Source organism: Myodes glareolus, chromosome 1 (genome assembly GCF_982192425.1).
Source record: "Myodes glareolus chromosome 1, mMyoGla1.1, whole genome shotgun sequence".
Lineage (NCBI taxonomy): Eukaryota > Metazoa > Chordata > Mammalia > Rodentia > Cricetidae > Myodes > Myodes glareolus.
Genome location: NC_142026.1, coordinates 53,104,178 through 53,130,061, shown reverse-complemented (window position 1 = coordinate 53,130,061; position 25,884 = coordinate 53,104,178). Strand labels below are relative to the sequence as shown.

General features: G+C 43.4%; 1 protein-coding gene across 5 annotated transcripts in view; it reads right to left on the bottom strand.

Moving 5' to 3' along the window:
- The window catches only part of Tdrd12 (tudor domain containing 12), a 71,251-nt gene that overhangs the window by 13,840 nt on the left and 31,527 nt on the right, over nt 1–25,884 (bottom strand). For 4 of the 5 annotated variants that reach the window (XM_048448789.3, XM_048448792.3, XM_085695565.2 and 1 more), the window contains 15 exons: nt 25,706–25,782; nt 22,956–23,036; nt 15,346–15,406; nt 14,931–15,038; nt 11,297–11,482; nt 9,316–9,472; nt 8,758–8,885; nt 6,722–6,913; nt 6,393–6,521; nt 5,581–5,698; nt 4,789–4,928; nt 4,395–4,615; nt 3,114–3,213; nt 1,802–1,989; nt 948–1,158 (listed from right to left, as the gene is read on the bottom strand). In XM_048448789.3, the coding sequence (XP_048304746.3) occupies nt 948–1,158; nt 1,802–1,989; nt 3,114–3,213; nt 4,395–4,615; nt 4,789–4,928; nt 5,581–5,698; nt 6,393–6,521; nt 6,722–6,913; nt 8,758–8,885; nt 9,316–9,472; nt 11,297–11,482; nt 14,931–15,038; nt 15,346–15,406; nt 22,956–23,036; nt 25,706–25,782 (2,097 nt within the window). The remainder of the gene's footprint in view (nt 1–947; nt 1,159–1,801; nt 1,990–3,113; nt 3,214–4,394; nt 4,616–4,788; nt 4,929–5,580; nt 5,699–6,392; nt 6,522–6,721; nt 6,914–8,757; nt 8,886–9,315; nt 9,473–11,296; nt 11,483–14,930; nt 15,039–15,345; nt 15,407–22,955; nt 23,037–25,705; nt 25,783–25,884) is intronic. The other variant, XM_085695561.2, reaches the window with a different exon arrangement.

Below are 25,884 nucleotides of genomic sequence, written 5' to 3'. Positions count from 1 at the left end.
GCTTGGCCTCCCAATGGACATCCACAACCTGTGCTCTATTTTCTCAGGAACTCTTCACATTGTTTTCTTTGTCCAACTGGAGCCATTTTTTTTTTTACCATGATCCATATGTTATACATGCTAAGACAGCACTAATGACAATGGCTACTGCTAATCCTGTCAGGTAAGAATAAGTCAATTGCCACAGTTTTGGGCCAAATTTAAAGCAAGCTTTAATTAAATACTGGCTAGGAAGACAGACTCTGGCAAGTCTACTCCTGGGTTCACATGAAATGGCAATGAGTCACATTTTGCAGGGGCTTAACAAGGCAAATCTATAAGGCCACAGTATTTCCAGTCAGGTCTAATCAGGGCAAGTATACATCCTGACATATTTCCGACATATTTCCTGCCTATCTCCGCCCACATGTGATCAAGCACGTCCAGTGCAGCTGGGTTAAACAAACTTGCTTAGATGATTGAGACGTATGGCCTGTTATCTCTGGTAAACAATAGCCTCCAGCATTTCAGGAATATCTGTTTTGGGGCAAGGAGCTTATAGGTTAGAGGCATTTTTGTTTCATGGATCTCTTAGGCACAGCAATTAAAACATAGAACTTCACTTTGGTTCTCCCACTACTGTGCCAGGGAGCCTGGTACCTCTGTCACGGGTGCTGAAGTCCACTTACACACAGTACTGTCTTGCAACAGCAAAGACCACAGTAAGTCATGCTTTCAATGACCTAAACTGCAAAGCGAAGGTTTGAATTTAAGACTCTAATAAACACCAGGAACTACTGCTTACTAAGCTGACTTAAAAACACTGTTTGAATCCAGGAGTTCATGACTACCCTTGGCAACACAGTGAAAGCCCATGTTAAAAAAAAATCCCTCTACATATAAATACTTAAAATAAGCACAGCTCTTCGTATATTCTGGGCTAAATGCACTGCGCTAAAGTAACCCACCTTTGGGTTCCATTCGATTTCACTGTCAGCTGGTTTCACCCTACAAACAATGAACTCCACAGCCTGAGGGGGCAGAGTGTGGAACCTCTCTGGGAGCAGCAGCAGCTTGTCTCTTGCGATGAGCTTGGTCCTGCCTTCATCTATGAATTTCACCAAGACACTCCCCAAACCCCAGTTGTCTTCCTTCTGGCTCACCTCCAACACTTGAACCCTAAAGAACAACAGAGACAGGGAATCCAAAAAGGAAGCCACCTTACTCTGCACACAGCAGGAGTCCTCCTTACATGACAGATTAAGACAAAGAATAGGTGGCCCTTCTCAACATAACAAACCCTGTAGCTGATGAAAGAGCAAGGGCAACACAGCAAAGTAAAGATCCTACTTCTAAGATGAGGCTAACAACAGTGGATTCAGAAAAGTAGGTGCAAATAAACACGTGGGCTGGGTGGTCAGGCTGGGACACTAATTCTGCCACCCAGTGAGCTAGTCTTAGACAACTTCCTCATCAAGCCCACAGATCTGTTTGCTTTTCTGTAAAGTGAGAACAAAGCCTTTTTTTAAATAAGAATCTGGGAGAAACTCAATGTTACCAAGGAGTGTGTGTGCTACACACAACGATGGATTAGTAAATATCTGGAGGCATAAGGTCCCTGTCCTCTGTTCAGAAGCTAGTAGATATCCCACGCACATCTGCTCCAGGTGTTCTGAGCACAGTGTGCAAGCACCACCTTTCTGGGAGGTGGCCAGGCTCAGGGTACACACACTCTGGCAACAGACAATAGTGAGAATAAGCATTCAAAACTGCTTTAATTATTCATGTCTTAACAACTGTAGAGAGATAACAAATAGTTTACCTCTGGAAAAGCGTTTTCTCTTCTAATCCATACAACCCCAAACTCTCCACCTTTTCAGTAGCTGTTTTGTTACTGGGATCCTTAAAATATTCACTCATTTCCGCATTGAGAGTTGCATAAAGATCCAAGTGTTTATCAATTATACGACCAAAGTAATTGGTTGCATTTGAAACGTAAAAAGGTATTATCTGAAATAAACACAGCGAACATATGCAGAAGACGGTTGAAATAAAACTTGCACAAGTGACGTCTGCAGAAACCACCAAACGTGCTGAGAACCCAAGATACGCACAAAAGGATAGAAGAATAAGCCAGGAAGCAGTCCAAACACTGGACCAAAGCAGAATAAATACCATATAAATAAATAACCAGTCTCATTTTAAGATTAACAGAAGATATCTTAGAGAAAATTCCATCATTAAAAACTTCATTTTAGGGTCAGAAAGATGGCTCAGCTAGAAGAGGAGCTTCTACATATCCCTGACAACCTGAGATGGAATCTTGGAGCTCAGATCCCAAACACGGCAGAATGCTCTGATCGCTGACCTGTACTGGTGCACTCAAATGCATACACACAGTAAATAAACACTTCATTTTAGCTATATGTTCCTTTGTTCACTTTCTAACTGAACTCTTTATACATCTATTTAAAAAACTTTGTGTTTTTGTACAGGTATATATAATATGTTTTGTACAGGTATATATAATATGTTGAACATATTAGCCCCCGCACATCCCAATCTCCACCCACCCTTTTCTTGACTCTCTTCCCTTCTGTTTATGCACTTTGTTCCCCTAGAGGCAGCAGAGGTCAGGAGGAGGCAGTGATGGGGATGGGGTCAGGAGGAGGCAGGAGAGGCCGGGAGACAACAAGGACAAGCACAGCTGCCCTGCACTGACTGGCTGTAAATTGTGAGAATATAGCTGGGTTGTGAGTCAGCACCCGCAGTGCTGAGTTACAGCAACACTAGTAAGCTAGCCCAACAGATAGGGATTCATTTTTTCTCCTGCTTTTAAAACCAGCTCTGTTTTCTCTAGTGCAGTCCCTGGCAGACACCACGCTCCAGTGGAGGGACACACATCCAAGAACATGTGGGCAGCACAAACTGGACTCTCCAGTTTTGTTTTTTAATAGGACAAAAAGTTGTTTGGGTAAGGAGGTGAACCTGGAAGGAGATGAATAAATACGATCAAAATACATAGTACACCCCCAACCCACGCCCCACAAACAAAACTACTAAGAAGTTAAAATAAACAAAAGGTCTTCATGGAAATGACTCTTCAGCAGACAAAGGAGGCCAGCAGAACTCACCCTAACGTGTCCAGACACGGGCAGAGCTTCGCTGGATAACTTCCTTGGGATATCCATTTCTGGATTAATGTGGTGCCGGTCAGGGCAGATCCTTTTGTCTCTTAAAAAAAAAAAAAAAAAAAAAAAAAAAAGGCCAGATTTTAAACCAAGAAGAAAGTAGTTAACACAAAGTGTCAAGACATCTCCAGGAAACTGCTCTAGACTGCAGAGCACACCAACAGTGCCTGGGCAGGGAGAGCCCCCACTGTTTAGTCAGCACTGGGTGAGTTCAGAGGACAAAGGACTTTATTATCCCCTAGAGACACTGTCAGTCTTTAAATTCTGTATGTTTACTTTATTTGTATGGGTGTTTTTCCCTGCATGTATGCCTGTGAATGACATGCATGCCTGGTGCCCCAAAAGGCCAGAAGGCGGCATCAGATCCCCTGGAAGTAGAGTAATAGATGGTTGTGAGCAGTCTTGGGGGCATCTCTCCAGCCCCTCAAGACACATCACCATATCTGCAACAAAAGTCAATTAACCTCTAAGACAGAAGCCTCTTTCTTCTTAATTATTGTCACCCAGAGTACTGAGCATACACACATAGTCCCTAGAAAAGACATGGCTTATGAAAACATTTTTAGACCAGTACCATACAGAACAGCCCCAAGCACAAACTGCCACAAGCCCATTAACTAAAAGTGGATGCACACATGGCAATATATCAAAGAACAGAATACGAAGCCATAAAGTAAAGTAAAATATTGAAATAAGCTTGTTCCTCCCTTAAGTTGCTTTCACTCAATGTTTTATAATACCAACAAAAAAAGCAAACTAAGACGAAACTTATCAATAAATTAATGGAAAAAATGGGGCGCACATAGAGAGCATATTAATATTCAGCTATGAAGAAAAATCAAGTCCTATCATTTGTAGCAAATGGGTGGAAATGGAGGAAGTAAATAAAACCACCCAGCCACAGAAAAGCAAGCACTACATGTTCTCTTACAGGTGGAAACTTAAAAATCAAGTCAACCAGAAAGGAGAACACAAGTGCTAGAAACTGGGAGGGGTATGGACAATTAATATGTGCCATTTAAAAAACAGCAGAGCTTGCCAGTGCTAACAGCTATGAGAAGGCAGTCATTTCCGGAAGACCATGTGGGAACTTCTTTCTGCTCCTTTTGCATTGAGTGGATTAACACAAGGACATAGGTATGTGAGATTTTCATCAAGGGGCAAATTTATTTCCTATTAATTTTAATCCATGTTACTACTCAATTTTAAAAAGCATTGGCTTACTTGCAAAAGCCAAAAGCCTTAAGATACGAACAAAGAGGTCTTCTGGCCTTCTTATCTTCTTTGGCTTCCAGGACCCCAGCAGTAAACTCATACAGCTCTGACGGGATTTTGGCATCTGCTCGCTCCAAGTATCGCAGGACACCAACGGCTTGGCTTGCATTTCTCTCCGTCAGCAACAAGACAGATTTGGTTTTCTTATCTCCCTGCTCTGCAGGAGAACCCTTAAAATTGAGGGTGAATAAAAGAGGTAGATCATCCATACCAATCTGATTTCACTCAAAACTTTATAAATTCAGAATTTACCAATACACATACACACACACACACGAGAGAGAGAGAGAGAGAGAGAGAGAGAGAGAGAGAGAGAGAGAAATAAAATAAAAATTGACCAAACCTGTTCAGTTACACTCTGAAAATGATCAGACATGCAGTACAGGCGTCCACCAAACACTTTCGGGGAAGAAGGAAAGCTGAAGTGAACTACACACGTGGCGTCGGTGATGGCCAGGAGGGGTATGCAGTCGTCTGTTAAGGCTGAAGAAAAGAATATCTACAGGTCCCATGAACTCCCATAAGCAGGCCTAGCACCCACACCACCATGTTTCTGTACTACATTTTACATCTTTATTTGAAGTGCTCAGGCAGAACTCAGGCCTCACACAAGCTAGGCAAAGGCTCAAACTAAGTCACTGCACCATACTTTATATATGCAAAGTAAGACCTTTCTCTTTCCCCCGCCAAATGTTACAGCCTAATGATAAAATTCCAGAGACAGTGACCTCTTAGCTCGAAAAATGTCTTCCTCTATCATAAATCAGACTGCCCACAGACTTTTCACTTGCTCCTTAAGTTTTGAGCTTTATATTTCTGTTATTAAGCTTAGTATCATTACGGGTGTGTGCATGAGTGGATGACTGGATAAACAGACAGACGCATAGACCAACACAGACTTTCTACATAGGTGAACCCAAACTGGATTTCTCAAAAGAACCTGCTTGCTAAGCTGAGAGCCCCGGAGTGCCTGGATTCACCTTATAAGAAAGGCCAATCTTCATCTGAAATGAAGATTTCTCATGAATGCTGAAACCTTAAAAATAATGAAAAGTCTGAATATGATATAAAAATGAGGAAATGATCCCTACTAGCTCAGTCTTCTCTACATACAGACAGAAATCAAAATACTTACTTAATACAATGTGAGAGCCAGGACTTAACTTCTTCTTCCACTGTTCTAAAATACTTTTTAAGTTAAAAGTCATCTCTTTATGCATTTTCAAGCAAAATATTGAATTGCTTTCCACTACCTAAAGAGGAAATCAAAGCCACAGCTCACCACCAGAATCACATAAGCTCAGGAAATGGCTCCGTGAACTGCCCATGTCAACTTTAAATTATCAGCAAGAGAATAAATCAGTAAATTTTGAGAATGAGGCTGAAACATCCCCCAACGGTTCTGTAGTCTTCATCTAAAGATCTACTGTAAGTGAAACACTATTTCCCTTTTTTTTAAAAATAACATGTATGTATGTGTGCATACGTATGTATGTGCCTACATCAATTACGTGTGCTGCTGTTGTATACTGTACCTTATGATGGAAAGGAAGGCATGGTTCTGAGTTTTTAATCTTGTATTTGGCTTTGTTTCTACATTTTAGCATAAAATGTTTACAGAATTAGATTAAGCGGCATACATCTTAAGATAATTTGTTTGGCTCTTCTGTCTACAATGAAGACTGTATGTGATATTACCTCATTATTATCTTCTCGGTTTTCTTAAGAGTGCAAATGTGGTGTTTCTCACCAACCAAGTCTTTCACACTTCACATGACACAGCCACATAGCACTGTGACAGGTCCTGTTTGCAGTCTTCCCAACACAGCCTGGAGTTACACTGTGAGACTGCAGCACCCTCCCCCTCCCTCTGTCCATTTCTGATCAGCAGACTAAGCTACGGCTCCTACCACTGATGAGAACGTGCTGGCCTGAGGACAGGCTTACCTTACATACAGTTTCTGTTTCAGCCACAGAGCAGGTGAAGATCAAGGTCTTCTGGGCCTGACTTGGAACAAAGTCAAGAACTTGGAGTAAAGTTGAGGTTTTCTCACACTCCAGGCACAGATGCACCACCTGCGGATGAGCAGAGAAACAGGAGCTTTCTGTGTAAAGCTCTCCAGCAGCACCTCTTCCAGAGAGCATACCATTCGACAGGAAGGAATGCACAGGAAACCAACATAAATATAACCCACTTACAGATCTGTGGACGAAACCACAGCTACCATCTAACAGACACTAGTTCTTGTGTGTGCTCGCCAGCCCCTCCCCATCACCTGCTGGACATTGCCATAGAGGGCAGCCTCTTCCAGGGCGGTGATCACGACGTAGGGCTCCTTCATGAACTCTCTGACTAGATGGTCTATGTGTCTGTTCCAGTGAACACCCACTGCCACAATCTGGTGTGGTGCAGACTCCCGCTCTTCCACTTCAACGTTTTTTTTAAAGTTATCTAATATGGCAAACATCTGAAAAATTAGTAAATTTAATCTTTGTTTCAAAATAGAGTAAAGAATTAGCTGGAACATAAAATTCAGGGACTATCCATTTGATGTTTTTAGTGTGGGGAAAGCCTTTCCAAAGATTAAAAAAGGAAAAAAATAAAAGAAGAAAATGCTTGTAAATAAACACTGTAAAATTCCACTGGGACAGAATAAAGTCACAAACAGCATCCTGGTGTATAATGTTTGTACCAAGGATGCTTATATTAAAGACCTCAAAACTCAATTATAGAAAAGATAACCCCATCAATTAAAAACAAGCAACACACAGAAGAACAGAAACAATGAACAATTTGCATTAATTTTCAACTTAATTAGTCAAGGAAATAGGAACTAAGCAAATAGGAATCCACTGTTTACCAGGTGGCATAGAAAACAAAACACAAGCCAGGCTCAGGCCTCCACATGACAGGTAAGCAGTATGCCTAATATGACAGCATGCTAGCAACAGCAACAGACTGCCCACTGATTTCAGAAAAGCCACGGTACTGAGCTGCTCGTCTAGCTATCAGCGTGGTAATATGCACCAGGGCTTCAAAGGAGCCTATATAGTCACTAAGAAACAAGCCTGCACTTTACCTGGGGGCTACCAACATTCCCAAATAACAATTTTGGTCAGCATGCCACACTGTTTCCAACACATGATTCACAAAAACTCAGTTTTAAAGGTATGTGGCTCTGATCCCAGAGAACCTAGACAGCAATGAGGACTTAAGAGAGACTTACATGGATCTAATCTACATGGGAAGGAGAAAAAGACAAGATCTCCTGAGTAAATTGGAAGCATGGGGACCTTGGGAGAGGGTTGAAGGGGAGGGGAAAGACAGAGAGGGGAGCAGAGAAAAATGTAGAGCTCAATAACAATAAAATAAAAAAATAAAGGTATGTGGCTCAGCAGGAGGGCACTTCCCTAACAGGCACAAGGCACAGGTTTACTGTAAGTTGTTATGCCCATGAGCAATAACCATCATGCTGCAGAACAGCACAACACTATTTGGTGTGGGAGAATGGTCTATATTCTGTCAATTATACTTTAAATAAATGCTGATTGGCCAGTAGCCAGGCAGGAAGTATAGGCGGGACAACCAGACAGGAAGTAGAGGCGGGTCAATGAGAACAGGAGAATTCTGGGAAGGAGGAAGCCCACTCCTCTGCAGTCCTGATTCGGCCACAGAAGCAGGATGTGACTACCCTACTGAATAAGGTACTGAGCCACATGGCTAACACAGATAAGAATAATGGGCTAATATAAGCTATAAGAGTTAATAAGAAATTTGAAATACTAGCCAATCAGTTTATAACTAATGTAGACCTCTGTGTGATTTCTTCGGGACGTAACGATTGCAGGAACCAAGCAGGACAGAAAACCTGACAACAACTATTAACCACAAAGTTTAAGTTCTGAATCAGTACTAAATGGCTCTTGCTATTAAGTGTATTTATCAACAAAAGTCATTTAAAAGAAAGACTACCTCTGAGTACAAGACAAGGGACGGTGGATCTGCTTTCAAGTGCTCCTCTATTTTTTTTAATATTTTTAAATTTTCTTTTAAGAATGTCCCTTCTATAATTAGAGAAATAGTAAAGAAATATGCAACAAATTTTCTTGGGAATTTCTGTTCTTCAAAGGGAGATTTACCATTAGGAAGGAAATTTCAGGTAAACACACTCTCTTCTAAATTATAGATACAAACCAATTGATTTGCCAACTGTATATTCTGATTGCTTCAAGCCCTGAAGAGCCGACACATTTCAGAAACACACAAGCTATTATAATGGATAGCAGTGGCACCCAGTGTGTCCATACTCACTTGTTCATTAGCTTCAAAGAACAATACTTGCACTTCATCTAGAACCAGGTGGCAGAGTCGAAGAAACAACAAGCTTCGGTACGTGAGAAGTCTCAAGAGGCTGTGTGGAGTTGTGACAATCACATCACCTACATTTAGAAAAAAACAATCAACATCTTAGGGTTTCTACAAGTTTCTCCAATACTCCCTTCACCACGATTCACTTCCTTCTCAGCAGCCACTTCTCTACTGGGTGAGCAAGGCAAGCAAGCTTCTATCCATCCTGTCTTAGCCTGCAGTATCCGACCACACCCCCAGCTGCCACAGGCTCTGCTTGCCTGAAAGGCAGATTTCCTCAACTCTGGGCTCGGCATCTGACAGTGAACAGTTAGTAGCACATGACAACTGAATGAAATCATGCAGCTTTCTCAGACGTGAGTTGAGACTGAGCCTTCACCACGGACTCCCACTGTAGGAAGTCAAGTCAGAGCCAGTGGCCAGTAACTGCGGTCCCAGGCTGCCCAGGCAAGCTCCCTGTCTTCTGCAGAGAAAAGCAAACAGCTTGGAAAGGATGCTTACACCCCCTTGGAAGCTTCATATTTTTGGCTTCATCTTTGTGAAGTCCAATTGTTAACAACACAGGATGAAGAGGCCTGGAGGACAAGCTATAGTCTCCCAATAACTCAAAAATAAACTGGGCCTTTTTCCACCCAGGACACACGATGACTGCAAGAGGCTGCAAAGACAAACAGATTCAAATAATTTTGGACAGTTGTTAGGAATCAAACATAATGTATACGAAACATCCAGACCATCTCCTGGCAGAGAATTAGTCTTTAGTTATCATCATCATACAGATGAAAAAAGTGAAAATATAATTTCATTAGAGTGGATTTAGAAACACTGAACTAGTTCTTAAGTCAAGGTAAGATACTCCCTAAGATATTTAACCTTAACACACTTTTACAGGGTAGGGACAAATATTCCTCTTTTTTGTTTTGTTTTTCAAGACAGGGTATCTCTGTGGCTTTGGAGCCCTTAGACCAGGCTGGCCTCGAACTCCCAGAGATCCACCTGCCTCTGCCTCCCAAGTGCTGGGATTAAAGGTGTGCGCCATCACCGCCCAGCTTAGAAAGTTTCTTTTCTTTTCTTTTTTAATTTTATTTATTTATTTTTTAAGTATTCCTTATTTCCCAGGAAGACTCTGAGGCACAGAGGTGAAGTCACTCCTCAAGGCTGTGCATCTAATACATCAGTAGAAAAAAAGTAAGAGCCCAGATGTCTGGCTCCATTTCCTGCTCCTAAGCATCAGGATGAATGCCTTAAAGAGTGGTCACCTCTGAAAGAACCTTAAAAGGGCCACTGACTCTTTCTTAGACTGCCTCTGAATTTGCTCCCCATCAGTCCAGAGACTCCCTAGAAGGTGATCTGCCTGCCAACATTTCATGGACATATGTTTTTTACTGAGATGAGCCTGGTGGCCTCCTTCCTCTAGGAAGGTCCAGACAAGTGCCAACTTCTCCACGGGCCTGAAAGCAGGTTGCCACGGCAGCAAGGGGAAAGCAGTGGTGACACAAGTAAGGACTGGATGTCACTGCCTGCCTCAGAAAGGGCTCTCAGCACAAAATGGCATTTCCATCATCAGCTGGGCTCAGCTGCTTAGCCTAATAAAGGGTATAAATGCACACATTCAAGTCAGTGCACAACTAGTGCAGATTCCAAAGACAAGTCATCACACTGCATGGCTGGGCTAGGAAAAAATAAATCCCAGGACCCATCACACTCTGAGCAAGCTTCCTTGGCACACTTGCGTTATGGTGCATGGTGGACCCTCTATACTGCAACCTTTGTGCCACGTTCTGGGATGGAAGTTTTATAATGACTATTCTGCAGGACCAAACCCAGCATGCCATTTGCTGCCATTCTGTCCTCATGTCTCATTTCCCTCTTCTTTCTTGTCCCTGGGGAAAGACTTAAGCAGTGGGAGTTGCAATGGAACAAAAGAATGTGGGATGAGACAACAGAGAATGAACTTCTAATCATACATTCCCAACAGTCTCCCACGCACTAACTGTTCTCACGGGAGACAGCAATAACAAGACATGGCCTGACCATCTTATCTCAATGACGTGGCAATTTTATGAATTAAGGTAAGATCACCGTACAAACTCTATCATCATCTCTAAAAGCCATGCCTCTTCTGCCCAGCTAGGGCCATAGATGGAAATCCCAGCAAGAGTCATCTGGTTCTGACACTAAGGAAGCAAAGGATATTTTGTAACAGTCCACATTTTGTCTTCTTCCAACATGGTCTTAAGGTGTGTCTGAGGCCGAACTCACACCCACAACATAGCCCAGGCTGGCCTCAAATTTGTGACCTACTGCCTCAGTGTCCCAAGTACCGGGAATATAGGTAGGCCTATGTCAGCAAGCCAGCCTGACAATCTGTCCAGCTTATAGACTACCAGTGTGGGAATAAAACTTCAGCTTTACCAAAAAAAAAAAGATGTGTTATTTGAAAATAAACATTTAATCCATTTCAAAATGATTTCCAACTTACTCCATTTCTACTTGGTAATGACTTGTAGCAGCCCCCCATCTGCAAAACCGTAAGCAGTGGTGGCAGGTACAATAAAGGGTCATTTCCACAGTGAGAAATGACCACCACGTCACAGCCACGTGCAATAGGAGGCCAAGAGTAAGATGCAGTGTGGCTGGGTCCCGGGAACTTGTTTCTTTGAAGAGCCTACACAGAAAATGGTGGGGAATGGGGAAGAGAAAGATGAATGACAGCAAAGAAATCCCTCTCTCATAGCCCCCCACCCCACCAGGAAATAGTGCACAGCTTATGGGGCTTACTTACTGCTGTGATGCCAAGACCTACTCTAGGTTCTGCGTGAATTTTTCCCAAGCACTGAATTCCTGTTTTCAGACTACTGGTTCTCTGAACGCATTAAAGTATATACTGAGTAGCCACCCCTCTGACTGGAGGACTAAAGCACACGTAAGAAGGTGGCTTTGTTTCCTTATTCTTTTCATATTCTGCCAGCCCATCTGCCTCACTTGTAAAAACTATTCTTCATTTGATTTTTGAGACAAGGTCTTGCTCTATAGCCAGGCGGGCCCCAAACTCTCCGTTTGTTTTTCTTTTCTCATTTCATGTGTATCGTTTTGGCTGCATGTACTGTTTGTGCAGCATGTTCACGGAGTGTCTGTGCCGGACAGAAGAGGGTGCTGGAAGCCAAACTCAATCTGCAAGAGCAGCAAGCTCTCCAGCCCCAAAATCTTGACCCTCCTACCACAGTTTCCCAGGGGCTGTGATTACAGACGCATGCCACCCACCCCACCTACCTTAACATTTAAAAAGAAAAGAAACATGCTTTTATTGACATATTAATCTCTTCACCTATCACTAAAACCTGAAATGTTTCAGCAGAAGTCTGTAACCAAATACAATTTTCTAAAAGGCACTGAGTGCTGTGCGATTCTCCTCCCCAAGGTCCTGAGTTTCCAGCAGAGCTGATCACGTGATCTTCATTCCTGACAGTCTTGTGGAGAAGAGACAGACTTTAGTAGCTTTCGGACATGAGGTGAAGGAAACGAGACTCTGACAACCTGCAAACACCTTTCTGCCCAGACAGCTCACAGAGAGCACAAGTGTAGACCTGTCTGTAGGGCTGGAAGGACTGCATGCTCAAGTCCCCAGACCTACCACTGGGTGCAAGCCTGAAGTCATTCTGAAACACGACTGAGGCGGGACCACTTTTTAACAGCTCTCTTGACCTCTGTATCTGAGTTCAGCTGAGTGACAGCCACTTGGTTAACTGCTCTGCTCATTCAGCCCAGCCCGATTTGACTGTCAGCATGAGGAGTCACATCACTGTCACTCCTCGGAGAATCTCCTTCCTGCTTCCTTTTCTCTTGCATTCTAATTTCCAGTTACTGGACCAAGTTCAACCCTGAACTTTATTCTACTTTCATCCTTGTTCGTTCAGTTTGCTTGCATTTTATACCTCACACCTACTAGTTATAAAAATATTCTCACTCTATTTTCCAAATCTCCCTTTCATTCTAACTTTGTATTCTGAGATAGTTTCATGTAACTCAAGCTGTCCGTCAATTTCTGTTCTTCCTGTCTCTACTTCCCAAGAACTGAGATTACATCACTTCCCCCTTAAAGTCTAAGGGTTTTACTTCTTGTACGTTAAGCCATGAATTCATAGGAGCGGATGGTGCAGCTCAGCTCTTTTCTATTATCTCTCACAAGCTACTTCTGCAGGGGGAGCAGGCTGGAGCCACAGCTGAACCCAGATATTCTCGCTGGCTTCCACTCCCCCCTCATTTTCCTGTACCTGTTTCAAGAACCAACCAGCTCTCCAGAATGCTTAATATGTTCAGGACACATATTGACACGAACTGTGCTTGTTTACAACAGTGCCAACAGCATGCTGAGCGACCCTGCAGCCTCCTGGTTCGCTGCACTAGTACTTACGGGGCATTCCCTTATGTCTACAGTATGACCCTTTTTGTAGATTTGCCTGCTTCCTAGAGGACCTGGAGAACATAGTGAGTGAGCAACAGCTTCAGTTCCCTAGAAGGCCTGGGGACACATCCAGCAGTCAAGTGGTCCTCCTCTCCTTTTGTGTCTGTCATTATGGCCAGCTACAGCAAAATCCTTGGTCCAGTTGAAAGGAAACCCCACCTCCAAGAACACAAACACAAACAAAACCTTGTTACTGTGAAGTAGAGGCAATATCTTCTTCTGTCTCTGGGACAGTTTTCTTTTCCAGAAATCAAGTCTCATTCTGCTGAACATGCTGATTTCAAAGTTCTGAGCTCAAGGACTCCTGTGTCTCATCCTGTCAAGTCCCTGGACTGCAGGCCATAGCACTTCCCCCAGTGATGTGAACTTTCTGGCAGTCTCTTCTCCCTGAACTGCATTTGGTTTTTTAGGTGAAGGATTATTATCAACATATCTATGATTACCAGTTTGTTCACATGGAAGAGACACTGAAAGTCAGCAAGCAGCTCAAAGGGTGAGACACATCTTGTCATCAGGCTACTGCCGGAAGACAGGGTGGCAAGCAGGCATTCTGACTGGGGCAATTTCAAACAGCAGCATGAAATGCTCTCCAGAAAGTGACTCGAGCCACCCCTCCCCCTCAGAACAACACAAACTGGTAGTGCACAGTCAAGAAGCAGACTGGGGACGTTTACTGTCCACCTGCCTTTCCTGTCTTAGTCAGCCACGCTGCCACCTGTCCACCTTCCTGAGACCTGTACAATCTCTTCCCTGCTCCAGACCTCACAACCTTTCAGCAGTCTGTCCATCCTTGAGGTTTGGCTTTCTATTATTCAAAACCAAACCTTAACCTTTTTAAAAGTCAGGATGGAAACGTAAGTGTATGTAATTGATTTACCAAGTGAAATCTAAGGATTATAAAAAATTTTGGCAAAGGATGGATACAAAAAATTATTACTCTGACCTGGCAATGTGTTCTAAGCTCCCATTTGAAAACTTACTTCAGCTGGGCGCTGGTGGCACACACCTTTAATCCCAGCACTCAGAAGGCAGAGGAAGGCAGATCTCTGTGAGTTAGAGGTCAACCTGGTCTACAGAGCGAGTTCCAGAACAGGCTGCAAAGCTACACAGAGAAGCAATGCCTTGAAAAACCAATGAATGAATGAATGAATGAATGAAAATAAAAACTTACTTTAGAAAAGCTGGGCATGGTGGTGGTTCACACCTTTAATCCCAGCACTCAGGAGGCAAAGGCAGGCGGATCTCTGAGTTCAAAGCCAGTCTAGTCTACAAAGCGAGTTCCAAGACATCCAGGGCTACACAGAGAAACCTTGTCTCAAAAAAACCCAAAAACACTTATTTTAGAAACAGATTGACAATTTCACAACAGGCTTTTTTACAAAAGAAATCTGGGCTTAAATACATGAGAAATAAATCACAAAGATTTCAAGAGAATTTCAGAGGCAAGAATTATACAATGCAACCTTAGAACTGTTTATTCAAAATCCTCCTATGGGATTGGGAAATATTGATAAAATGCATGCCTAGGATGCACGAAACTCTGGGTTCTAGCCCATTGCTCTTAGAACAGAACAGAGGAAAACAAAGCGAAACCTCCTGTGTCAGAAAGGCTGGGCTTCCTTCAGGAGTCTGGCTCTAACAACACATTCACCTTCTTCACGTCTGCTGACAGAGGGGATTTCTCCAGGGTCAGACAGGGCTCGATCCTGTTCCGGAGTACCACACCAGGCTGTAGTGTGCCCGACTTCACCTTCTGCAACTAACCAACAGACATCAGACAACCATAGCCAGGTCTTTCTGGAGTGGGCAGTAGAGTATTAAGGGCTTTTCCCCAAGAGGAAAGCACAAGGTCATGTAAAAACCGAGGAATACATGCTTCCTGGAAAACACATACCCCCCCCCCCCACAATAAAACACCCACTACAGCCATAGCTCTATAGATTCTACTAAAGCCATGACTTGGGAAAGCCCCATCTAAGGAAGACAAAAGTCTGAGGGAGGAAGGAAGCTTTAATAACACTAAGTGTCTGTCTTATTTGGCCTTTCATTTTTAGGGTGTGTAATACCTGCTGCAGGTCAGAGGTCTCATCAGCTCTCAAAGGATCAGGGTTTAAAAACTGTAGTAATCTGTAAAGCAGGTAAAAGGTCAATTTGAAGAGGAAAGTCATTACATTTTCCCTGTTTTAACTGTTCCCTGTGTAGAGAAACAGTGGTTGTCCACCTCAAGGCTTATCTGTGAAAACACGTCTTGATGGCCTAAGATTCAAGGGCCATGGAGATCACATCAGTTTCCTGCTTCCCACCCAAAACTTGGGCTGGCATCTGGGCTACCACCCCTGCCACCAACATCCTATACAGTTGTCTGAAAGGGGCCCAGCTAAAGTCAGATCCACTGGTCTAATCATGAGCTTTGTTTTATAGTCAGAAAATATCAGAGAAGGACTTGTCCTCTGCTTATGCAGAAAAGGAGTTTGAAAGCGCTTTTCGTTATACCCAGACCTATCACTCCTCAATATGGGTAAAGGATTCGTGACAGCATCAGAGAAGTCACACCATTTTAAGCTGTAACTAATTGGGTAAAATACAGGTCTAAATTTAACATGTATGTCTAATTTAAAAATAACTAACAGGTAATGGTACCCAATTCTCAAGTGCCTTTACAGCTCTGAGAGTATGGCACTTAACAAAAGAACTTCTAACACAGAGACATGTCAGCTCCTGCAGCATCCTATAGCTCCTCCAAGAAGATGCATGGTTGCAAAAGACCTTCCAACTGGAGACTTGCCTTTGCATATGGCAAAGCCACCCATACAGCAAAAAGCAGCCTTCCACTTCATCAGCTTCCTGGACACTACACCGGGGTATGATTGTCTCATCCTGCCAAGACAGGTAGATAAAATCTCCCCCCATCCCCACAGAAAAATTTTCAGGCCTCCTGGACTCAGCAGCTAACAGCAAGTACTGCTTCTAAGGCTGGTGTTCTCCAAAGACTAAGAAGAGACTTGGGATTGCCTGCATAGCTAAAAAACTGGTGTGCCTATGAAGGCATTTTGATGCAATCAGCATATTGAACTGCAACTAAGGAGTGGTAATTTTGTTTATTCTCTAACAAATAAAGCTTGTCTGAAGATCAGAGTGCAGAGCGAAGCCACTAGTTAGCCACAGAGGCAAGGCAGTGGTGGCACAGTTTTAATCCCAGCATTCAGGAGGCAGAGTAAGATGGATGTCTGTGAATAAGGTGAGCCATCCACTCTCCGACACCCATACCAGATACCTTAACCAATTATCAAAGTCCTCAGTATATCTGGTCTCAATGTCAAAATATTCTTTAAAAAGAATGCTACAGGGAGCCACTACCAACAAAACTGAGTAGAATCTCATTCCACATATATCCAAACGTGGCAGATGAAGTTGGAAAGAAATTATGCTTTTTAAGCCTAATTTAAGGTTCTTGGCATCAAGAGACACCCTCAGAGGAACTGAATGGGTTCTACTCAACACCTAAAAGTCCCTAAAAGAGAGCTATCTATTGTGTTGCAGTTTCTCACAGACTAAAATGTTCATCTTGGAAGAAAGTTTATTAAGATATAAGAAGTTACAGGGAGTTGAAACAACAGGGAGGAAGCTTCAGGACACAGAATTTTTACAGGCAGATGAAATGAAAGGGTGTTTTCTGGGAAGCTGAAACACTCCATCTTTCAGGGACTGTCTTAGGGTTTCATTGCTGTGAAGAGACAAGACCACGGTAAGTCTTATAAAGAAGACATTTGATTGTGGTGCTCTCTTACAGTTCAGAGGTTTATTCGGCCATTGCCATCATGGCAGGAAGCAAGGCAGCATGACAGCAGACATGGTGCTGGAGCCGAGAGTTCTTACATCTTCATCCAAAAGCAATAGGAAGTGAACTGAGTGTCACAGTGAATGAAGTTTGAGCATATGAGACCCCAAAGTCTATCCCCTACAGTGACATACTTCTTCCAACAAGGCCACATCTACTCCAAAAAAGCCATACTTCCTAATAGTGTAACTCCCTTTGGGGGCCATTTTTCAAACCATATGGACACAATTCAGAAAGTAACAACTCAAAGGCTTCAAGAATTCCTTGAAACTGACCAGATACAGTTGGCTCCCCTCCCCAAGCATAAATAAGCTAGAAGGATAAAGCAAGAGGTGATATGAGAGCTACAAATTGCGGAATGCCTTTACTGTGGGGACACAAAAGGAAATACGATTCAGAAGGAAACACAGACTCACAAAAGGAAATGGGATTCAGAGGGAAACACAGACTCACAGAATACTGGACAAGGTGGAAGCCACTGTGTCTCGTTGCTCTGCCCCAGGGAGATATGAACAACTACACAAGCTTGCTTCTGCTACAGCCTCCCAAGATTGTGAGTAAGACCCTTTCTCTCCCTTATAAGAGATCACATCTACACACAGAAGCCATGCTGTAAAGCTGGTACCCAGAAAGCTGTTGGCAGAAAGGAGTTCCCACAACACTTCTCCCTTTTATCTAAATAAAAAGGTTCTAAACCTAACACAAAACTATATACAATAAGAACAAATATCAAGTATTGTCCAGGAGAAAGAAAAGGTAAAAACATACACAAAAATAGAACTACAGCCAACATGAACAACAACAAGCAAGAAACACACTAAGTGTCCAGTCTATAGGTAACAGGCAAATAAAAGATTATTCCAATAGCTGTCCTATCCTGAGGAGTCTAAGTCTTGTACCTGAAATATCTTAGCTAATATATAAGAGGATAGTAGCTGTGACTATCTAGTCTTCAACCTCAACAAAGATCCAAGAAGGAAAATTACTGAGTTGGCAGGAAGTACAAGCAAGTAACTTCCAAAAGGTACAAGATATGACAGAAGCAGCTCACTGTAACGTTGGGACAACCAACTTTGGCTAAGGACTAGAGTATCTTACAAACCATTTTCAGAAGCAGGAAACTTCAAAGGACTGTCCTACCCTGTCTTGGCAAGGTTCAGTAGTCATTTTTGCTTATATCCCGTTTGTCCAGCATATTGTCAGTGGTCAAGGGCATTCTTTACCCAAAAGGCCAGTTTTGCCAAGAAAAAAGAAGCTCCATGTCTCTCTGGACTAGACTGGCGCTGCCAGGAGCAATGGGGTCTCATGTCAACAGAATCCTGAGTTATGTAGTCACTGAAGGAGTAACTGCCAGAGCATTACCAGTAAGCCACAGCCATGTGGTGATACACAGATTAACAGAAATGGGTTAATTTATAGGTAGAGCTGGCCAGTAAGAAGCCTGAGCCATTGGCCAAACAACTGCAATTGCTATTGAGTCTCTGGTTATTTCATAAATGTCTGTGGGGACCCGTGAGCAGGAAAGAAACTGGTCCAGGTGGGGACAGAGAAAAACCTTCAGTTACATTGGCGTCCAAACGTTTGACAACAATTTCCACATAAAACCTGAGAGAGCTTTAAGAAAGGTTCTAAAATGGAGCCAAGACCAGCGGTAACCCTGGATGAAGGTTGGTTCCTTCTGGATATATTCATCAAAGCCCTTGTACATCAGCTCAAGTCCAAGGGCCTCATGAGCAGGCAGCTTAGTTGTACTGTTTGGCACTTCTTTGGTTATTTTATGGCTTCTATACAGGGCTTCGTGTCCTAAGAGTAGTGCCGTCTGGAAGCATTTGTAGCCTTGTTCTTCCTTCTTTCAAAGGCAAGTCTGGGTTGATGTAGACCAGCCATTCTTGCTCTCAGGATTTTCACCAGCTGCTGGCACTTCTTGAGGACAAGCATTGCCAGAGATTTGCTTAGAACCAGACAGCATCCTTGTACTTTTCTTCTTTGAAACAGAACTGTCATTTTGGTCATAAGTTTCCTCTTCCATGAAATCGGCTGTATGATGTGGTCTTTGCAGCACACTTTGTCCCAGACCCGCCAAGCTACCTGCTGCTAAATCCTAACACTGCTGCTGAGATTCAGGAGGCTCTCCTGGTGCCTTAGTGCTCCCACTGGGGGGGGGTCTAAGCCACACTGAGAAAACCTATCCCTTTTTTCCAGTCAACTTACAACAGATCCACCTTCTGGGCCACCAATCATGTGGCCTTCCAGCCATCAGTGGCAACTGGTGAATGATCCTTTGCAGTTATCTTAAATCCTCCCTGAGTCTCTGGTACTCTTGGAGGTGTAGGTACCCACCTCTGACCATTTCCCTTGGGCAAGGCTTGGTTTTTGCCTTCTGGTTTCATTCAAAAGTCCTGGCACCAGGCACCTGTGTTTCCTTGGGTTTTTAGCCCTAGCCCCTGAAGCATGTGTTGACAACCCACTGTTCAGTTTCTCCATTTGTTCCTCCCTAAGTCTTGGGATGCCATGGACTTCAGGCCTTGGACCTCTCCTTCTACCTGTCTTCTGGAGATGCTCCTTACTTTACACCTAGAGGCAGACTTAAGGGTCTCAAGACTTACTTGTCTTGCAGTTGACTCTGGCCTTAATACCCCTTAGATAAGTAATCCAAATGTGACCGACTAACAGTGCCCTACATTCCATTATTACCTAGGACCCTTACAAATACTGAAAGCAATTGAAACGAAAAAAAGAACTGCCATTCCCTATTTCTTTTTCCTTTGCTTGAAGCCCTGTTTTGGTCTGGTGTAAAAATCAGGCCATAGTTTTTACTTTCCTAGAGCTACTACTATGTCTAGAGAGTTTACCTTGCTACCAGACTCCAAAAAGAGATAAACTCACAAAACAGACTTCAAAGTAACTTTTTACTATTTCTTTATTTGAAGGAACTTGTTTTACAATGACTGCGCTCAGTAATCCACCACCTGTGTCATGATGAATGACTGGATAGATAAAAGGTGCGAAGTTTCAAGTTTAAGCTATAAGGATCTGTCTTAATTAGGGTTTCTAACTGCTGTGAAGAGAACACCGTGACCAATGCAATTCTTTTTTTTTCATTTATTTATTTATAAAAATTTCCACTTCCTCCCCTCCTCCTACTCCCCCCACTCCCTCTCCTCCTCCCTCTCCAGTCCTAAGAGCAGTCAGGGTTTCCTGCCCTGTGGGAAGTCCAAGTTCCTCCCAGCTCCCTCCAGGTCTAGGAAGGTGAGCATCCAAACAGACTAGGATCCCAAAAAACAAGTGCATGCAGAAGAAACAAGTCTCAGTGCCATTATAGGTCCAAATGAGAAGCAGAAGGAGGGAGAACGTGAGCAAGGAAGTCAGGATCAGAGGGAACCTTCATCCGATGATGGATGGAGATAGAGACAGAGACCCACACTGGAGCACTGGACTGAGACCCCAAGGTCCAAATGAGGAGCAGAAGGAGAGAGAACATGAGCAATGCAATTCTTATACAGAAAAAACATTTCATTGCGGCTGGCTACAGTTTCAGAGGTTTAGTCTGTAATTCTGATGAGAAGCATGGCAGCATGCAGGCAGACGTGATGCTGAAGAAGTAACAGAGTTCTACATCTTGATCTGCAGGCAACAGAAGTGAACATTGTCCCACACTGGGCATTGGTTGGTCATATGAGACTTTAAAGCCCACCCCCGCAGTGACACACTTCCTCCAACAAGGCCACACCTCCTAATAGTACTACTCCCTATACGCCAAGCATTTATGAGTCCACAGGGCTGGACCTATTCAAACCACTACAAGAGCTAAGAAAATGTTTTAAGGTCTAAGAAGTTGTTTTAAGGTGTGTAAATGCAAGTCATATAAGGTCAGAGGACATGTAAGCTTAAGTTATGATAAAGTGATTTAAGGTATATAAAAAGAATGAAAAATGCTTCCGATTTCTTTCCCTCCATATGCCAGCACTGTATTAAGACTTAAGCTCAGCGTTCTAACATTAATTCAATGGAGTTCTGATAAAGTGCTCATCTACCCCTGGTTAAGTGCGGATGATTATTATCAGTCTCAAGCTCAAGATTTTAAATTTCCTTTGGTTGTCTAAGTATAGACTTAAAAGTGCTTCTCTTTGTGCGAAAAACATCTATAATCTATATAAGTCCAGTCTTCTGAACAGAGAGAAAGGAGGCCCAGCTGTCAAGATCTATGTTCATACTGAAAATCAAGATCAAAAGTGAGCTTTTGCCTTTCTGCTCCACAGGAGGCTGCTATCCTCTTTAAGCTCATGTTTTTAACAGCAACAAAACCCCCCACATGTATTATTTTTGTGCATGTTTATCTATGAAAGTGCAGAAATCAAAGAATTATTTGAAGCAATCAGTTCTCCCCTTCCATGATGCAGGAGCCAGGGATTGATGATTGCTTGGTGGCAAGCACCTTTATCCGCTGAGTCATTCTACCTGCCCTGTTCTGTCATCCTCATAGGTTTAGGGACTGAAGAGCTACTGCTTTTCTTGAATAACCTTTGCTCCAGTTGGGTTTTAGGCCAATAGTTTTGTAATAATCTTGGTTTTGGCTTTTCAAGACAGGGTTTCTCCACAGCTTTCAAGCCTGTCCTGGAACTAGCTCTTGTAAACCAGGCTGGCCTCAAACTCACAGATCTGCCTGCTTCTGCTTCCTAAGTGCTGGGATTAAAGGCGTGCACCACCCGGCTGCAATAATCTTTGTAAACCTGTCCTGACTTCCTGCAGTGATGGACTATAATGTGGAAGAGTAAGAAGCCAAACAGACTCTTTCCTCCCCAACTTGCTTTTGGTCACGGTGTTTCCTCAGAGCAACAGAAGCCCTGACTAGGACACTGACGTTCTTCAGCTCTTTTACCTGCAGGCTCCCTGGAATGCACAGCTGACAAGTCACCCAAGTTAGCACTGTACTTCCTACCAATCAGGACTAAGCAAAGAGCACTGAGCAAGATAGTAGGGAAGACAAGGCTTTACAATAGAGGCATGAAGGAGCATAGAGTTTGTCAGAATTCACTCAATTATCAGCTCAAACTAAATTACAGTTTCTAAAAAGTTACTTGTCCCAAGGAGAACAGTCACTTAGAGCAGTAAAAACATCAGGCATGAGGCAGGAGAGATTCTCTGGGAGGGAATATTAACCACTAGCCCCACTGTGAACCCCACACCAGCCTTCAACACACTTGATTCCTGAACACTGAGGTGCTTGTGCTAGTCAGAGGCCATACAGGGCATGGGTGACTCTGGAAGGTGTCAGCAGGCTATCACTGCTCATGAACAGAGACAGCATGGGCACCATGCTAAGCTGTTAGTCTGCTAATTACAGAGCAGTCAGGTTCTCACAGGTAAACTGTTTCAGCTGGTAGAGTCTAGGGGAAAAGGCAGAAGCATGGTCTCAGTTTTGTGTATTTAACAAGCATCAAATGAGGTTACTCTGCTGTTAGAGAGCAGGAGGTGGTCCCATCTAACATCAGAACACTGGGAAAGAAACCAAACATCAGCCCACCAAAATCAATGGCCATAAAAAGTATACAACTGTACCTAACAGTTTAAAAACTGTCCACCCAGCTGAAGGAACCAGAGCGAGAATAACCCCTTACAACAGAACCGAGATTTAACACGCCCCCCCCCCCCCGACACAGCTACAGGGGACTTCCTGGATATTTACTGTTTTTATGAGAATGGAAGTTTGAAGTAAAAATAAAGGCATATTCTTCCTGCTTCTTTTTATACAATTATTTCAAAAACCAATTCAAGTCAGAGGAAAACCAAACCAAACAAACCAATTCCACCCAAGTGAGCGAGCAAGCTGGGCCTTACTTTACACAGCCATTCTTCTCATCACAGTCTTTCTTCTCTGTCAACCGCAGCAGCTTCTCATTTGGTTTCTGGCTAAACCTACTGGAAACCAAAACACATGAAAAGATTAATTCACAAGTTAATAGAGGCAGCTGTCACTGCTACTGGTGGCCCACTAGAGCCTAGGTAAGACCCTGCTGTTGAGGAAACCACTGGTCTCACTTGCAAGACACAGAAACTGTTGGAGGTCAGGGCCCTGTCCTTGTCTTTGTGCCCCATGCCCCCACCCCATGAAGCTTTCTGACAACTGGCGGCTAGCCTTTAGCAAAAAAAAGAAAAAAAAAAGAAAAAAAACCCAAAAAACACTAGGCAGAGTGCAATTCTTGGTGGAACAAAGCAACCCAAAAGGAGCAGGCAGCCTGCAAAGACTGCTGCGGTAACCAGGAATGAACAGCAATTTCTTTACTAGTTTCCTGACCCCTGCAAAGGCAGAGAGTACCTGATTGTGAACTTCTTGCAAATACTGTTGTTGGCTCAGACTTCTTCCCCCTCCCTCCACCAGGCTTAGCATCTCTTTCCTGATCATTCTATTTCTCATTTCCCACATCCAATCAAGACCCAGAAGGCAGTAATATAAATTCAGTGTGCTGGGGCTTTGAAACCAGAGCAGCTGTAGGAGCTTAAAGAGGGAGAGGAGAAGACCCTAGGGTCCAACTGCTCGGACTCCTTTTCCCTTAGAGTAAGAAACCTGCAGACTTCAGAGTCCAACTCCCAGCTGGCTCACCCATCAGTTGTCTTCCAGACTTGCCAAGGACAAACTAAGGCTTCCCCCCTACGCCCCACTCAGCAAGTTTCCAGTCATAGGACTCATTCCTGCCCTGGCGTGCCTCCAGCACTCATGGTACCCTGCTGTGGAAGGGAATTCCTCCATGAAGCTTCTTCCACCTTCCAAGACCCACTGCTCCAGATTCCAGCCACACCAACTTGCAGCTTCAGAGGTACCTGACTATGACCTGTTGGAGACACAAGACTGGTCCTCCTGCTACGCCCGCCCCACAGACCTGCTCTGTCAAGAAACAGCTCTCAGCTGGTATTCCAAGGCTCTCTGAGAGCCCCAGAGTTGAACTACTTGTCTAAACTGCAGTGGCTCTCAGCTAGCGCCCACCTGCTACTGGGAGTTTCAACGTTTCATTTAAATTTTAAGTTGTTTTTATCCTGTTTCAGGAAGTTAATCTTGAATTGACAAAGTGCCTCCCTATTTGTATTCCTTACAGTTTGCCTACTCCATTCTTAGAGAATTACTTGACAAGAACCCACTTAGAGACAGAAGAACAGTTTCCACTGGTTACTTCAATGCATTCCTTCAAGCTAGGACTGGGGTGAGAACTTTTATTCAAATTTGTTCAAACCACACAGATAGCTCTTTTCTGGGGGAATTCTAAGCAGCAGCAGTAAGGAAGCACTTAATCTTCCTAGATACATTTCTGTGAGGACAGAGGCTTAGCACTAACTACGGAATCTTGCCTGGTGCTGGTCACACAGCCTCTCTGCTGCTGAAACTGGTTTATGGTCAGGGACCAAGGCAATCATGGGGTAAGTAACGACCTGGGAACAAACAGAATTCTGGAGACTGCTTTACTGTTCCCTTCCTCGATCAAGCTGAGGGCACCCTGGATGCTGAACTGTACAGCAAATATAGTGGTCAAGACTGCCCTGCCAAGGCAGAGACAGGAGGCAGGGTCCCCTGGCCCAAGCATGGGCATTTCTACTTGTTTTCTTTTTGTCTCCGTTCTCTTCCGGTCCTACCCCAGGGCCACATTCAATCTTGGTAACTCCAACACTGCAGTTATCAGCAGTGAGTCCTAAGTCACAAAAGAAAACCCATCAACTGAGCTCAGGAGTCCCTGGCTGAGCACAAGCATGCCAGTCCCAGCCACTTACCAACGTCCTACAAAGACCTGGCATTGCAGTCAGTCATAGAAAGTGAGACAGCTTTCCTGTAATGTCACTGATATTACTGTGTGCATCTTAAGGAAGACAGGGTTACAGCTGGAGACTTGGGAGAAGGCAAGAAGCCATCCTTCACTTTCTCCAGATTTGTAACCTGCCAGTCTATGCTGCTGTGGCCACACTTAATCATCCTTCACACAGCCACTCTGTGCTGTTCTCTGGAGGTGCCTTACAGATACAACAGTATGCAGTCAGGCAACAACGGGATTCTAGACCTACTGCCAGTTTTCAGTCCACTCTGTTGCCAGCTAATCAACTATAAAAAGATATTTTTTTCCTTTAAAGTAGTGTATTTTGAACCAAAATTTCCCAGACCACATTCTTTTTTGGGGGTGTGTGGTATGTCTATCAAACTTTTACATACTTACTGTACATGTGACCTTCTGTATTTGTGGACTCTACAGTTGTGCAATTAACCAGCCAACCAATGACTGGAAATATTTGGCAAAAACAATTGCCTGCATTAAACATGTAATTTTTTTCCTTGACATTATTCCCCAAACAATACAGAATAACAACAACTTATATAGTATTTACATTGCACTGGGTAGGTATTAGAAGCCATCTAGAGATGACTTAAAATATACACGAAAATGTGTGATGGTTATATATAACCATCATGCCACTTTTTAAAAATCTGGATCTGAGCACACACAGTTTGATATTCCCAGTAGTCCTAGAACTGAGCCCCCCAAAGCTAACATGTTGACTATGTACTATCCTAAGGCTCTAGTTTGCTAAACTGAATTTTCAAAACATACCTTGCTGCTGGAATATCTGGATCAGCATATATAGTTATACCTCTTTTTGTTGGCCAGTATGCTGAAGATTCAATACCCTGTAAGAATGGAAGGAAGGGGAGAAGGTGGGGCAGATGATTTATATTTTTGGAATGAAAATATAACGGAAATTATTTTTCATCACAATCATTCCAGAGAGT